Genomic DNA, 14,920 nt, shown 5'->3' with positions numbered 1-14,920 from the left:
AAATACTTTAAAATACTAGAAACCGGGCTGTGACTGTACATGCAACCCCTGGTACACTGTCATGCAGCTGTTGACACTGACAGACCACCCCAGCGGCCTTTAACGCCGCCTTTCTCATGAATAAGTAATCTCAACAGACATTCATTGGTTGTTTCCGGCATCCGGCTATGAGTTTACTCCAAAAGCCAGTCAACTCGGCCCCGCTCGCTTAGCTGAACAGTAGGCTACACTCAACAAACCAGTCTGTCACGGGCAGTGGTTTCCTTTCCCTCTATTTGGATCCGTTTTTTCTGTCCTCAGCTTCCCGCAATCTGTGCGTAAGTGGGTGTGTCGATATAGTGCAGGGCTCGTACGCACTTTGAAAAAGAAGAAAAAGTTTAGCATGAGTTTAGTCTGAAACCCGCCCCGGAGAAGGCTACCAGGATGGCTGTCTGGACCAGAGCGGACAAAAACGGGCAACTGGACCTTTTGCTCCGGGACCGTTGGATCCGAGTTTCGGCCGAATTGACTCGCGAGACTCTAACGTTAACCGCAGAGTTGGACATAAGCGGACAAGGGAACAACTTGGATTACAACTCTCCAGGAGGCCTAAGAAATGGAGTGTCTAACGGAAACGATCCCGGGCTGGCTTCGGGAAACTCGAACCGCGGTCAACTCCTGAACCAAGAGCAGCAACCGAACAACGGTGGTCGAGGGCGCAGCGGTAGTGGGGGCATTAACCGGGTTCATTACGAGGGGAGCTATGGTTTAAATAGTCCGGGGTCTGGCAAGTATGCTCGTGATAATGGTACGAACTCTGACTTTGGTAGCCCCGGGTCCAGTTACGGCAGTCCTGGGTCCAGTTTTAGTTCGAGACATGGCGAAGTTTCCATCAATTCAGAATCTGGCACAGAGGCAGTGCGTAAAGTTCGAGTGGTCAAACAGGAGTCCGGCGGCTTGGGAATCAGCATCAAAGGGGGCCGAGAAAACCGAATGCCCATCCTCATATCCAAGATCTTTCCCGGACTGGCAGCAGACCAGAGTCGCGCTCTCCGGGTCGGCGATGCTATCCTGTCAGTCAACGGGAACGACCTGAGGGAGGCTACGCATGATCTGGCGGTGCAGGCGCTTAAAAAGGCCGGAAAGGAGGTTACGCTTGAGGGTAAGATTGAGAACGCAACAGCGGGGATTTGTCAAGGCCAGGTTATACATAACCGACAACTACCTACGCTTCGATTTTGTTTCTCTTATCAAACTAGTTCTCAGAAATAGTATTAGACACACACCGCGTTACCATATCAGCATTACAGTGCAGTTTCTCACATTGAATGACTTGTTGACAGAACAGCACGTTGACCAAGCTAAAGGAAGGTTTTTAGGTAGACGGCTATGTCAGCATGGTGAACTTTCTAGATGTCAGGACTTTCCCAGGTGCGACCAACTTGCCCGTTAGTCATACAGAAGTAACAAAGTGTCATCTCATCAGTGCTTATCAGTAGAAGCTCGAGGGCTTCGATCAGCGCTATCAACTATCAGAGGTGGAATGTATTTATGTTGTGTAACGAGTCCTCGCTTTCTCAGCGCTCAGCCACTGTCGATGTACTTTTTGAACGGGGGCGGGATCAGCTATATCAACAACGCTATCATATCAGTAAACAGGAAAGTGACCGCAGTATTACAAAGTCAGCCGTTGTATCATGGAGGCCTAGATAAGGCCTCATTGCATACGCTAAGTAATTGTGTGGTTGTCATTGATGTGAATGTGCACATTAGAGTTGGGCCCCTGGCTAGGAAACCTGTGAGGGTGTGCACATGCACTGTGTGGTTAATGTTCCGGAATGGAACCTGGAACAGAGTTAGATCGAGGAAGTTTGGAGTCTTTTTGTGTGGTAGGCAGTTGCTTTCCATTTAGTTTGTCAAATGAGGTATCTCTGTTGCCTCAAGAAAAATGCAAGGCATCATATTATTAAAACGACCCTTAATACATCCATCCCTCTTTTCAGCTGTCATCCAACCATCCATCATTATATCCACCACTCCACCCCACTCTTGTTTAGACATTGTAAGTGGTGAAGTTGAGTGGATGATGTAAGTCCTACTCAGGCTCCAACCTGGGACCCTCCGATGCAGGAATGTCCCAGGGCGCTGTCACTGTTTGTCAGCCTGTCGGACAGTTGAGTTGTGGTGTTTGTGAACGGAGCACCCTCCCCAGGCCTAACCAGGGTTTGTCAGAATGAGCTTTGTGTTTCCAGACCACTGTGGCATGTACACTAGACATTAACAACACATTTTCTGGTGATTAGCTGCCTGACCCCAGGTTGGCTCCACAGCCAGGACCCAGGCCTGGGGGGGAAGGGGTGGGGCTCCTGTCCAGACCTGATCCACATTCTGGTCAAATCCTGGCTTTCTAACTAGGACCAAGATCTGGTCTGACATTACCATGTGCATTCATAGAGTATGTAGCAAATACTGTTGTTTTAGTCAATATCACAACAAGCTTAATCTTCATCCGTGTCCATCATCCCCATTTGCTGGGCGGCGAACACGCGTGCACCAGACTATGGCACATATGTTAATAACACCTGTCATAGGAGCCATGCTGTTGTCAGACTGAGTTTGCACGGTCATCTGTTCCTCCCGGAGGAGCCCATTGTCTTGTTGAATAAAGGATTAGAAATGGCACACGCAGACAAAGAGGCCATTGACGAAATGGGGACAGCCCTGATTGCGGACGAGTTTGTTCTGTTGTTCCCCTGCCAGAGCATCCCGCAGAACATGGCACCGTCCTCCTCCTCACAATGTGACGTGAGTCTGTACATCTTCAAATGGGCCACGCTGTCTGAGTTCAGATGCCAGCAGTGTCCTCTCTGGGGTTTGGAATCACTGGACTGGAGTTGCACTGCACTGTTACTGGAGTTGAAACGGATTCTCTCTCTTTCTGCACTCTGGCAGACTGTGTGTGTGTGTGTGTGTGTGTTGAAACAGATGGATGTCCAGTCCAGTAGTAGAGCACCAGGGCAGCAGCACATGGTGTGTGTAAGAACAAAAGGACCACACATAGACATGGTCTCTGCACGGACGTGTTGTATGATTCAGGTCATAGTTAGCCAGGGAGGGGGAGGGGGGGGGGCAGGTGTTTTTGTGTTTGAAGAGAAACTGCAGAGGGAGTTTTCATGCATGGGAGTTAGATAGAGAGAAGGCATGCTGAGTGGGTCTGTTAAGCGTGAGAGAGAGTGTACTTGTGTGTGTGTGTGTGTGTGTGTGTGTGTGTGTGAGAGAGAGATAGAGAGTGTGTGAGAGAGTGTGTGAGAGAGAGTGTGAGAGAGAGTGTGAGAGAGAGTGTAAGAGAGAGTGTGAGAGAGAGTGTGTGTGAGAGAGAGAGAGAGAGAGAGAGAGACGTTCATGCGTGTGGAGCCTCAGTGGAGTTGTGTGGAGTAGGACAAGCCCCCCCCCCCCCCCCCTCCTGGACTCCTCTCAGCCCATGTGAGGAGTCAGACACGCTGTTCTCATTAGGACTCTGGCAGCCCCAGTCGAGGGGTACGGGGGTCGGGACAGAGAACTAAGGGAATAAGCAAATAGTGAGGCAGAAAGTGGGGGGTGTATGGATTGGAAGGGATGGAGAGGGAAGGAAAGAGAAAGTGGAGAGAGTGTGGTTGGGAGAGAGAGAGAGAGAGAGGGGGAATAAGGAGGGGAGGGGGCGAGACAGTTGGAGACGAGGTTTGGGAGGCTGGACAAACCACAGGGGGATTTTTGGTTAGTAGAAAAACAGCGGTTTGACTGGCTGGCCGGCTGACTTACTCATTGGCTGACTGGCTGTCTGGCTTGCTAGCGTATTGACTGCCTGTTTTAGCTGCTTGGCTATGGGCACAGAGCTATTGAGGGAAAAAGACAAGCTTGCTATGTAGGATGGTACCTCATGGGACTACACACACACTCACACACACACATTGACTGTCCTTAGTGTGCTGGCCTAATTAAAAGCAGAAGTGGAACTGAGTGACATTTCTGTCAGGTCTAATGAGATCTTTAAACAGGGTAGAGGAGAGGACATAAGAGGAGAACTCAGCATATTTTGTGATTTAACACATAAGGAGATACTCATTTACGTAACACACTCAAACTCTAAAACACAGAGGCTGAGATATTCATGGTCACTGTTGGTATGAGCTCTGTAGTTGGTAGGCCAACTTAACTTGGCCGACTGCCCCACCACAACCCTAACCCTGTCTCTCTCTTACACGTGCGCGCGCGCACACACACACACACACACACACACTATTTCTCTCTAGCCGGCGATCAGATCAGCTACTTTTACAACCTTAATCCCAGCCTACATCCCATAATGACCTCATCCTTCATCTCCACGGATCCAATGTCTTACTCAGAGTAGAGGGACCCAAAGGAGTGTCGCACGCACACAAACACGTACACGTACTCTTATGAACGCACACATTATCATGCACACACACTAGTAAGTATTAGCAGAAGTGTGACTGTGCATTTCAGAGAGTGGGGGAGGGGAATGGACAGAAGATGTTGATTTGTGGTAGAGGAATTGAGGGTTGGGCTCTTGGAGGAATGGGGGGTAATGGTGCCTGGACCAAATCTGGCACCAGAATTCATTATTCTAGTTTAAATCATTCTTCTTCAAACAGCCAATCAGACAAGCTCTCTCTTCATGCACTCACTGTGACTGTTTCTCTCATTGCTCTCAGCCACAGTGTACTTCTTCCAATTACACCCTTTGAAGACTTGTATTATACTGTAGTTGGAACTGTTTCAACACCCCTGGAAGAAATCGGATTGGTCAGGAGGGAACAGGTTAGCCACAATAGCCACAGTAATAGTTAATCACCCGGAGTTGTGTGTGTCCCTCCCTGCTTGCTGTAGCCTGTTCCTGAAGGAGCAGGCCAATACTTCACGATGCCTCGCTCTAATAGTTGTGTGTGTGTGTGTGTGTGTGTCACAGTGAAGTACATCCGGGAGGTGTCTCCACTGTTCAAGAAGCCGTCCCTGGTGGCAGACCTGCCGTGGGACGGCGTGCGTCCTCAGTCGCCTAGCTACAGCGGCAGCGAGGACTCCGGTTCGCCCAAGCACGGCTCGGCCAAAGACAGGAAGGTCATCAGCCTGAAGATGTGCTTCATCAGCCGTAACCTCACCATGCCTGACCTGGAGAACAGGTGTGTGTGTGTGAGAGAGGGAGGGAGGGGGACTGTTATGGCGTGAGGAAGAGGGTTGAGATGCCATACTTCCCTGATGGCTAGTTACACCAATCTGTGTATGGATGCCAGTTGCTGTCGTCCTGTCTTACAAATGACCAGAGTGTCTTGTGTTAATGTGTTGGTTTGGATCCTGCTGTGTCGTCCAGGCTGCTGGAGCTCCATTCCCCAGACGGGCAGCACACGATGGTCCTGCGCTGCAAGGACGGGCCCAGCGCCAGCTCCTGGTTCAGTACCATCCACACCAACATAGCTGCCCTGCTGCCCCAGACACTGGCCCACATCAACGCCTACCTGAGTGCCTCCGGAGCTTCACACCCCCACCTCAAACACATTGGCTGGCTGGCAGAGCAGGTACCACATACACACACTGGGGATGGGGGGGGGAATCGATTCAGTTACGAATCGCAATTCTTGTGTGTGCCGATTTTTTCAATCGCCACGCTGCCTCCCAAATCGATATTTTGTCTGTAGCCTACTTTAAATGATTTTATTCGAGACGGGAAAAAACGTTGCCGTTTATAATCCTACCTCAGTCAATTGCCCTTAGAATCGTCATGACTCCCCCCCCCCCCCATACGGCGCCCCTGCCTACAAATATACAAATAGCGCAATGCAATCTATTCGTTGATGATGTTCTTCCGGCTACCATCACAAGTAGTAGCTAGGTAGGAATACAAAGGTTAACATGTTGGAGAGCAAACGTGTCAGACGTTACTCCCGAGATTCATGATGCTCCTTAACAGTTTAAATCGCACGTCTGGAACAACTTTGGCTTTCATAATTTACGAGGAAAAATAGTTAGACATGAGCAATGCTGTCTGCGAACTGTGCCACGGAAAGAAAGTAATACCACCAACATACATGCGTGCCCATATCACTGTAGACCATCTTGAGTTATCAGACAAAACAGCGGAGGAAGCCAAACCTGCTCGCAGCAAACAACGAACGCTGAATACATGTTTCTGGAAGTTCCCTAGCAGTTCAAAAAAAAGACTAATCGCAAAATAGAATCAATCTCTCATTTTATATGCAACTATATCCTTATAGTGTGGTCGAAAATACAGGTTTTCGTTACATTTTACTTTCGAGCCAAGGAACACTCTACTGAAGGGGCGGTCGTTACTGCCCAGAGGAGCAACCTCACCCCAGAGCATGCTGACCAGCTCTTGTTTTTGCACAAGAATCCAAACATACCCAAGCACTAGCTTTGCATAGCCTAACAGTGAAGCATAGCCTAGTTTTTGTTCATTTCAAAGGCATACATTCCTTAATCTGTCAGTTTGTGTGCAATTGACAGGCGCTATATAATAGTAGAGCACATTTTTATTAAGTTTCTACATTGGCTGCCCTGCAGTCATTAAGTTAATGTTTAGATTTAGGAATTCAAACTTGAAACAAAACTTGGAAAGCTTAAGAAAATTGGACTGTTGTATTTGAATGTATGATTCAACTGTTTTTCATGGTCCAGTGTTTAAAGAAAAATAACCAAAGGAAATCGCAAACATTTTTAATATCGAATCACAATACTTACAGAATCGTAATACCCACAGAATCGCAATATATATAGAATCGCCATTTAAGTATTAGTATCGTATAGTATCGGGAGGTCCCTGCGGGAGGTCCCTGCGGGAGGTCCCTGCTGATTCCCGTCCTTAACACAGACACAGACACATACACATACACACGAAGCTATGGTAGAGATGGTATATAGTCACTGATTATGTAGTGTGTCTGGCTGTTGTGTAGCTGCTGTATATGTCAAGACCTTATCATGTATGGAGGTGTGTGCAATGGTATGTTTGGTATATTTAGTAGTTGCCGCGGTATGGTATGACAGGAAGCACTTTGTCAAACCAAACCAGAAGTTTCCATCCACAGTGGTGCATGCCTACCCCCCACCCCCTACCCCCACACCCACATGAAAACATACACGCATTTAAGTGGTGCTTATCTCCTATAGGTCCAGCTGGATGGTGGCCGTCACCAGTTTCGCCCTGTTGTCATGGCGCTGACAGAGAAAGACATCCTGCTGTTTGAGTCCGTGCCATGGAGCCGTGAAGCCTGGTCCACACCTCTGCTCACTCACCCTCTACTAGCTACCAGGTACTCTCTCTGTCTCTGTGTCTCTCTCTCTCTAACTCCACCTCTGTCTCATCCCCCCACCTCTCTCTCGTTTCTCTTTATCTCTGTGTCTCTTTCTCTGACTCCACCTCTGTCTCCATCCCCCCACCTCTCTCTCGTTTCTCTCTACCTCTGTGTCTCTTTCTCTAACTCCACCTCTGTCTCATCCCCCAACCTCTCTCTCATTTCTCTCTGTCTCTGTGTCACTCTCTTTCTAACTCCACCTCTGTCTCAACCCCCCCACCCCTCTCTCCTCTCTCTCCCTGACCTGTGTGTCGTTTCCCCGTCTTTTCCTTCCCAGACTGGTCCACTCTGGCAGTGCCCGCAGCGCCCCTGCCCAGGGAGCAGAGTTGGTGTTCGCCACGCGGACGGGTACGGGGCGTGGCATCGAGTCCCACGTGTTCCGAGTGGAGACCACCTGGGACCTGTCGTCATGGACGCGGGCGCTGGTGCAGGGCGGGCACGCCGCTGCAGAACTTATCAAAGAGGTGTCTATCGGTGAGTACGTGTGTCGACGCTGTCTCTGTACACTGCATGCTGGTTCGAATCGAGTTTTTTTTTTGTGTTTTGTGAATGTTTGTGGTTCGTGGTTCCCTGTCCCAAGATGGCGTTTTCTCCATTATCCAAGAAGCTGGGGCAGAATAATAGGGTACCAGAGAAGATCAGAAGTTAATGACAGTGTAGCAAAGAAGACGAGAATTGAAGCAGATGTTGAAGCAGCTCAGCCAGAATGTGAAATGTTTCCACTAAAGAGAACAATAGTTGGCTGCTCGAATACCACTGGAAACACTCTTTTCCTTCCTCTCTCCTGCTGTTCAACTGACTCGCTCTTTCTGCTGTGTACATCACAAACGTTACATTCAGACACCTGGAAGTGCTTCAGTAAAATAAACAGCAGTCACGTGCTCTACAAGGGTCTTAAGATGAGGTGCCTAATGTCTTATCCCACTGCCCCACCTCAACACTAGCTATTTTATGTTTGACATTTGTGTGTGTGTGTGTGTGTGTGTGTGTGTGTGTGTGTGTGTGTGTGTGTGTGTGTGTGTGTGTGCGTGTCAGGTTGTATGTTGAACAGGCAGGATGTCCGGCTGACTCTGCACTATGAGAAGGGCTTCACTGTGACGCGGGAGCCACCTGACCCTCCAGGGGGCGCTGTGCTCTACAGATATCCCTTCGAGAAGCTCAAGTTGTCTGCCGACGACGGGATACGAAACCTCTATCTGGACTTCGGAGGTCCGGAGGGAGAGATGGTGAGCAGTGTTGACAGGCAGAGCCAGATGACAAGACGCTTTAGTAGACATGACAGAACCTCGGCTTCCTTGACACCATTAGTTACAATAGCTCTTGTCCTGTCCCCTCTCTTTCTTTTTCTCTTTCTTTCTTTCTCTCTCTCTCTCTCTGTCTGTCTCTGTCTCTCTCTGTCTCTCTCTCTGTCTCTCTCTGTGTCTCTCTCTCTGTCTCTGCCTGTCTCACTTTTCATCCTCCAGGTGTTTGATTTGCATTCCGGGCCGAAGCCTATTGTGTTTGTGCTCCATTCGTTCCTGTCTGCCAAGCTGACCCGTCTGGGCCTCCTGACTTGAAGCAGTACCAGGAGTCCCGTCCCTTCACAGCCTTCCCGTCTCTCTTTGTGTACTTTGCTATTATAAGATGGAGTTTAAGAGGAACTAGTAACTGTTAACTGTGTGTTGACTTTGGGCACTGAACTGACATGGAGTGTAGAAGCCTGAGCGGATGATGAAGTATGCACGTGTAAATGTGTGTGTGTTTGTGTTTGCTTGATAGTGTTCCTGTCGCCTAAAGCACCAATTGTTTAGTACAATATCCCAAATGACTGTTATAATCAGGATTGCCAACTGTGCCTTTTTACGTGTTAGTCAAGAAAGCTTTTCTTCTTTTCATTTGTTGTAAGTGTTCTAAGATTCCAAGCAGAGTAAGCTTTTAAGATGCACAGCAATAGTATTACTTTTATACCGTAACCCTGATATTTTAGTATTGGTTAGTTAGTACATTCGTATGTATCATTGGGACAGATTCCAAGACATTGTGAACCTCAGTTTGGAACTACAGACAAGACTTCATCTGTGTTGAGGAATACTAGCCCCCCATGTTTATAATGTCCTCTTGACTGTATGAACTTTTAAATGTATTAGACCATTTCTAAGTGACAGCTTAACACCTGTCCCGTCCCCCTTATGTCATTTCTATATGACATACGTGACATAAGTCACACTTATGCTACCTGTCACTGTGCACACTTCGTTAGCCACTCCCCCGAGCCTTCTAGCCTGGGTCAGGGAGGGTTTCTCTGGAGATCTCCAAAGGGCGGACCACTTCTGACCATTCCTTGTTATGCATCCCAGACGCACACAGCATGAGTCTGACGTGACGTACAGGTCACGTGGCTGGTTGTCTACCGGTAGAGTTACCTGCTGAGTAACCATCTGACTGGGTGACCTCAGAGTCCTGTACGCTTCCCGTCAGACCAAGGTCCATCATGATGTTGGTGATGGACTAGAATGATGATGATGATCATGTTCCATGAATACAGTAGAGGGATCAATCCTGCTGTTGTTTTATCCCAGTTCCTAGTCCAATGTTTTTTCCCGTGTCTTCAACAGAGATTCCACCGATGCTCTGGCTGTTAGCCTAAAAGTCAAGCCTTCCAGTTTACCCATGAATGTATCTCACTGAACAAATTACAGTTTCAAGCTGTTGGTTAAACCCTTTTTGTATTACTCTGATCTTTAAACATGTTTAGCTTCCAATGTGACTGTTTCCTATGCAAAGCAATGCTTTTACTCCAAGAAAGGGTTATTGAACCAAAGTTTTGTATCTGTGGCAGCTTAATGCGTTGTACACAATCGCAGAGAAAGCATAGGAAAGCATGGTGTTACAACATGTTACATGCACAACTATGGTAGACTCTACGCCTGCACTCTGATATATACAGTATGTAATGTATAATAATAATAATGTTATAACCTCAAATGTAAATAAATAGCCTATACAAATAAATTGCTCTCAAGACAAGTGTTTTTTCAAAGATTATGGGATCATAAGGGCCAATAGTATTTTGCATCTGTAAAAAATGTTTGCCCATATTTGCTACCATAAATATATGCTTCAAATCGCTGAAGAGATGGTAGCGGAACTAGAACTGTATCCAACGACGTTCACGCTGGAGGGCGACATTCTCTATAGTACTTTGACAAAGACGCAGTCCCTTGTGTTGTTGTTGCTAGCCTAGTAGGATTGGTGAGCCGAGTAAAATCTGTCACCTAGCTAGCAGCGAGCTAGCATCCCTTCTTTGTCATGTCAAGAGCAGCCACCCCAGTTGAGACACTGTACAGTTAGCGAGCATATATCAAATCTCATATCTGAAGGCCTCAAATATAGCTAATTTGGGTGGATTTCCGAAGAGTGAGATGAAATGACAACGTCAACGTTACAGGTAGGTTAGCTAGTAAGCTTGACAAGCGAGCTAGTGCTAGCTAAATGTAACTGCAAGCCATAATACTATATTATAAGTAAACAACTACCACGCTAGCACAAGTAGTTAAACTACTGTGTTGTAATTTGTCAGCGGAATTAGTCACACTGTAGACGCTTTGTTTAGGGTAACTACCTCAAGTTAGCTAACGTTGGTTAGGGATTGGCGTGGATATACAAATTGGCAAGCTAGCGGTAAATATTGTAGACACTGCTAGGTAGTCGAGCTAGCTAGCTTTTTAACTATCAGAGCTAGTGAGAGCTTTGCTTCTCAGCATGCTGGACAGAGAGCTAGCTTGTTTATCTAATGTAGCTGATTTCAGCTGCCTGAATGTCTTAGAATATTATTCTGGTTTCTTGATAGCATATAGTTGTGTAGTAGACTGATTCACTATCCTTTCTCTCATCACTCCTTCCTTCCATCATTTGCTAACAGAAAGCGATCGATCTTGTGACCAAAGCCACAGAGGAAGACAAGGCAAAGAACTATGAGGAGGCATTGCGCCTATATCAGCATGCAGTGGAATACTTCCTGCACGCAATTAAGTGTGAGTAATCGAAACATCAACATCGTTTCTGGGACCTACAGAACCCACACATAGTCAGTACAGCTGTGTTCAAGGAGGCAAGGCCAAGGTCGGTTCTTACCGGTAGACAGTTCCCAAGTTATTTCTATATTAAGGTCTGGGCAGTCTGGTTACATCTAGTTTATACATGTTCATCTACAGGCTTTTAGAAGTGGTGTGTAGATGCTTGGGAGGTTGTTGATTCCTGGTGCCAGGCTCAGCTTGAGAGGCTGACAAGGAGCCAGAAGTGATGTGGTCTCCTGGTGTTCCTTCATAGACGAGGCTCACAGTGACAAGGCCAAGGAGAGCATACGAGGGAAGTGTATGCAATACTTGGACCGGGCAGAGAAGCTGAAAGACTACCTGAAGAACAAAGAGAAACAGGGAAAGAAGCCCGTCAAGGAAGCACAGAGCAATGACAAGTGAGTAGGAAGGGCGACTCCTCCATCAGAAACACCAGGAGCTGAAGACAAGCCGCTGACTGTAGGTGAAGAGAGCGTGAAGAGCGATAACTGGTAACTGTTATGTTGTGTGTGTGTGTGTGTTCTCCCCAGGAGTGACAGCGACAGTGAGGGGGAAAACCCAGAGAGGAAGAAGCTACAGGAGCAGCTCATGGGTGTGTAGTATTTATATATATATATATATATATGTATGTATGTATGTTTGTGTTTTGTCTGTCTACCTGTGTGTTTTGATTCTGGTATGATTAGTGTGAGTAAATACTACTTCCGTATGCACAGCTGAACTTTTAAAGGAGTTGGGTACTGATGCTCTGTTGCCCCCCCCCCCCTCCCCTCCCCCCTTCTCTCGTGTTTAGGGGCCATTGTGATGGAGAAGCCCAATGTGAGGTGGAACGATGTGGCGGGGCTGGAGGGGGCCAAGGAGGCTCTGAAGGAAGCTGTCATCCTACCCATCAAGTTCCCTCACCTCTTCACAGGTGCGCTGCTCCATCTCTTCCCCCTTCCCTCTCAATTTCTCTCTCAACCTTTCTCTGCCCCGAGCATCCTGAATGCTTCCATTCAAATCAAGGTTTTCCTCTCTCTCTGCCAACGCCCCCCCCCCCCCGTTCCTTTGTCATCCTCATCCTCTCACAAACAAAATATATGTCCCTCTCCCACCCCATCCTTCCCTGCGTCTGGTTGCAGGTAAACGGACTCCTTGGCGTGGGATTTTACTGTTTGGTCCCCCAGGAACGGGGAAGTCCTACCTGGCCAAGGCTGTCGCCACCGAGGCCAACAACTCCACCTTCTTCTCTGTGTCCTCCTCTGACCTCATGTCCAAGTGGCTGGGAGAGAGTGAGAAGTGAGTGTTTGGTTTCAGACAGTGTCTGTTTCCCGGTCATAAGCAAAGCCGGGGTTCTGTTTGCTCTCTTCGTTTTCATGTCTCTAGCTTTGTCTCTTCAACACCTTCTCTCTCCCCCCCCCCCCCTGTCTTCCAGACTGGTGAAGAACCTGTTTGACCTCGCACGGCAGCACAAGCCCTCCATCATCTTCATCGATGAAGTGGACTCCCTGTGTGGCTCCAGGAACGAGAATGAGAGCGAGGCCGCACGCAGGATCAAGACAGAGTTCCTGGTCCAGATGCAGGGTGAGTGCCACTACTGCCCCCTAGGGGCCTAGAGGAAATTCCCAGCGATACTTGGTAGCTCTAATGGAAAACACAGTGTGAAATCATCACTGTTTACTGTCGTCGAACTGACAGGTGTGGGCAACAACAACGATGGGATACTCGTGTTAGGGGCCACCAACATCCCCTGGGTCCTGGACGCAGCCATCCGCAGAAGGTCAGAGGTCATTTAGGGGTTTGTGAAGCTCAGTAAGAGGGTTATCTGATAAGGAAAATGAATTCTCGAAAACAACCTGGTCTCTGGGTTGCCAGGTTTGAGAAGCGTATCTACATCCCCCTCCCAGAGGAGCCCGCGCGGTCCCAGATGTTCCGTCTTCACCTGGGCAACACGCCGCACAGCCTGAGTGACGCCGACCTGCGGCAGCTCGCCTTTAAGACAGACGGCTACTCCGGCGCTGACATTAGCGTCATCGTGCGAGATGCCCTCATGCAGCCAGTCAGGAAGGTGCAGTCTGCCACACACTTCAAAAAGGTAACTACAGTACCCATAATGCAGCACGTTCAGTACTCTGCAGCGATGTAACAACGTGCATGTGACGACACAGTAAGAAGGGTACCTTCTTAGACGAATGACAGTGGATTTATTAGTGTGTGTGTGGCACTTGTCAGACCTAGCTCCACTCCAGCTGGGGCCCTTCCCCCCCCCACCCCAGCTGATTCCTGGCTTTAACCAACACACGTTGTCCTCCAGGTTCGTGGCCCATCTCGTAGCAACAACACGATGATGGTGGATGACCTCCTGACCCCATGTTCCCCTGGCGATCCCGCTGCCGTAGAGATGACTTGGATGGACGTGCCTAGCGACAAGTTGCTGGAGCCCATCGTGTGCATGGTGAGACGTACGAATTGTGCTAACGAGCCTAGGAGCCCCTGCTCTGAAGTGGTTGGTCTCACTAGGTGTTTGTCTCTCTTCCTCCCTGCCAGTCTGATATGCTGCGCTCCCTGTCCACCACCAGACCAACGGTCAACACTGAGGATTTGTTCAAGGTCAAGAAGTTCACAGATGACTTTGGTCAAGAGGGTTGAGACACGCCCCCTCCAACCCCCCCCCCCCCCCAGTCTCTCTTCCCCCCTCCCCGCAAGACTTCCTGTCAAACAAGTAGCTACTTCCATGGTGGTTTTCAACTAACCTGCATCGGCAAGAACTACCAAGTGTTTTAACGTCAAGTATTTTCTCCCTCCTACTACACGGCCTGAGGTGGCCTGCCAGGACATGGAGCCGTGCGTCTCTTTGCCATCCTGCACTTTGTTCAGTATTCATAAAAGCGCTACTGAAGAGCTTAGGAGGAAAACAAGTTTACAAAAAAAACTTTTGTTCAATTGTTTCCCTAAGTATGTGTTATTTTTTATTTTGTCTTATCACAAATGTCTGTTACTAATCTTTTAATTTACCAGTTGCTAAACTACTGACTAGTGTATTGACTGATTTGTTGAATGCACTCCATAACTTTCATGGGGTCCCCAGTGTCACAGGCCGTTTAATTGAACACTATAACTATTTATTATTTCCTTCATATCTCCTTTGTGGTCAGGATCTGTTTTGTAACTGTGAGATGGACAGGCTACAGAAGTTTGTTTGACAGTTGTAGTATTCCTCTTGACGTTAAATAGCTCCAGGTACTGGGCGTGAAGGACCTCAGAGCCCTGTCCTGTTGCAGTGTTGAAGAGGGTAGGCTCCATGTGTGTCTATACCTTGCTGTCTCGGGGCTGTAGTCATGGAGACTGACCATAGTGTTGTGGTGTTTGGGGGCCCTATTTTGCCTGAAGTCAACTAATTTATTCTCTGGAGAGACAAACGTATTCACTGAGAAGACTACAGTGGATTTTATTGTCATGGTTCTTCTACAGAGGAGGAAAATGTATGTTTATAAGCAGCAGTGTTTTTTTCCCTCAATTCGAGGTACAGTATTGCATTCA

The 14,920-nt window shown here is 48.1% G+C and overlaps 2 protein-coding genes across 2 annotated transcripts; both read left to right on the top strand.

The window, feature by feature from the left end:
* The first annotated feature begins 162 nt into the window (after positions 1-162).
* sntb2 (syntrophin, beta 2) lies at positions 163-10,337 on the top strand. Its single transcript, XM_084672174.1, has 7 exons — positions 163-1,141; positions 4,949-5,159; positions 5,348-5,552; positions 7,162-7,304; positions 7,624-7,820; positions 8,382-8,572; positions 8,810-10,337. Exons 1-7 carry the CDS (start codon positions 424-426, stop codon positions 8,900-8,902), a joined length of 1,758 nt encoding a protein of 585 aa, XP_084528300.1. The 5' UTR covers positions 163-423; the 3' UTR covers positions 8,903-10,337.
* A 168-nt stretch (positions 10,338-10,505) lies between these two features.
* vps4a (vacuolar protein sorting 4 homolog A) lies at positions 10,506-14,069 on the top strand. Its single transcript, XM_084672231.1, has 11 exons — positions 10,506-10,773; positions 11,248-11,359; positions 11,655-11,799; positions 11,932-11,993; positions 12,195-12,314; positions 12,523-12,679; positions 12,816-12,964; positions 13,079-13,160; positions 13,256-13,475; positions 13,695-13,835; positions 13,928-14,069. Exons 1-11 carry the CDS (start codon positions 10,753-10,755, stop codon positions 14,027-14,029), a joined length of 1,311 nt encoding a protein of 436 aa, XP_084528357.1. The 5' UTR covers positions 10,506-10,752; the 3' UTR covers positions 14,030-14,069.
* The last annotated feature ends 851 nt before the right edge of the window (positions 14,070-14,920 follow it).

This window comes from Hypomesus nipponensis, chromosome 14, assembly GCF_054491055.1.
Source record: "Hypomesus nipponensis isolate SF chromosome 14, ASM5449105v1, whole genome shotgun sequence".
NCBI lineage: Eukaryota > Metazoa > Chordata > Actinopteri > Osmeriformes > Osmeridae > Hypomesus > Hypomesus nipponensis.
Note: the sequence above shows the minus strand (reverse complement) of the source record. Positions and strands in the feature narration are given on the sequence as shown.

What these genes read in the sequence shown, in the direction of transcription:
- sntb2 (XM_084672174.1), top strand. Translation starts at nt 424, where the DNA reads ATGGCTGTCTGGACCAGAGCGGACAAAAACGGGCAACTGGACCTTTTG. An exon ending in ATGCCTGACCTGGAGAACAG is followed by an intron (nt 5,160 to 5,347) that starts GTGTGTGTGTGT and finishes TGTGTCGTCCAG; the next exon opens with GCTGCTGGAGCTCCATTCCC. An exon ending in TATCAAAGAGGTGTCTATCG is followed by an intron (nt 7,821 to 8,381) that starts GTGAGTACGTGT and finishes TGTGCGTGTCAG; the next exon opens with GTTGTATGTTGAACAGGCAG.
- vps4a (XM_084672231.1), top strand. Translation starts at nt 10,753, where the DNA reads ATGACAACGTCAACGTTACAG. An exon ending in GCTACAGGAGCAGCTCATGG is followed by an intron (nt 11,994 to 12,194) that starts GTGTGTAGTATT and finishes TCTCGTGTTTAG; the next exon opens with GGGCCATTGTGATGGAGAAG. An exon ending in GACGCAGCCATCCGCAGAAG is followed by an intron (nt 13,161 to 13,255) that starts GTCAGAGGTCAT and finishes CTGGGTTGCCAG; the next exon opens with GTTTGAGAAGCGTATCTACA.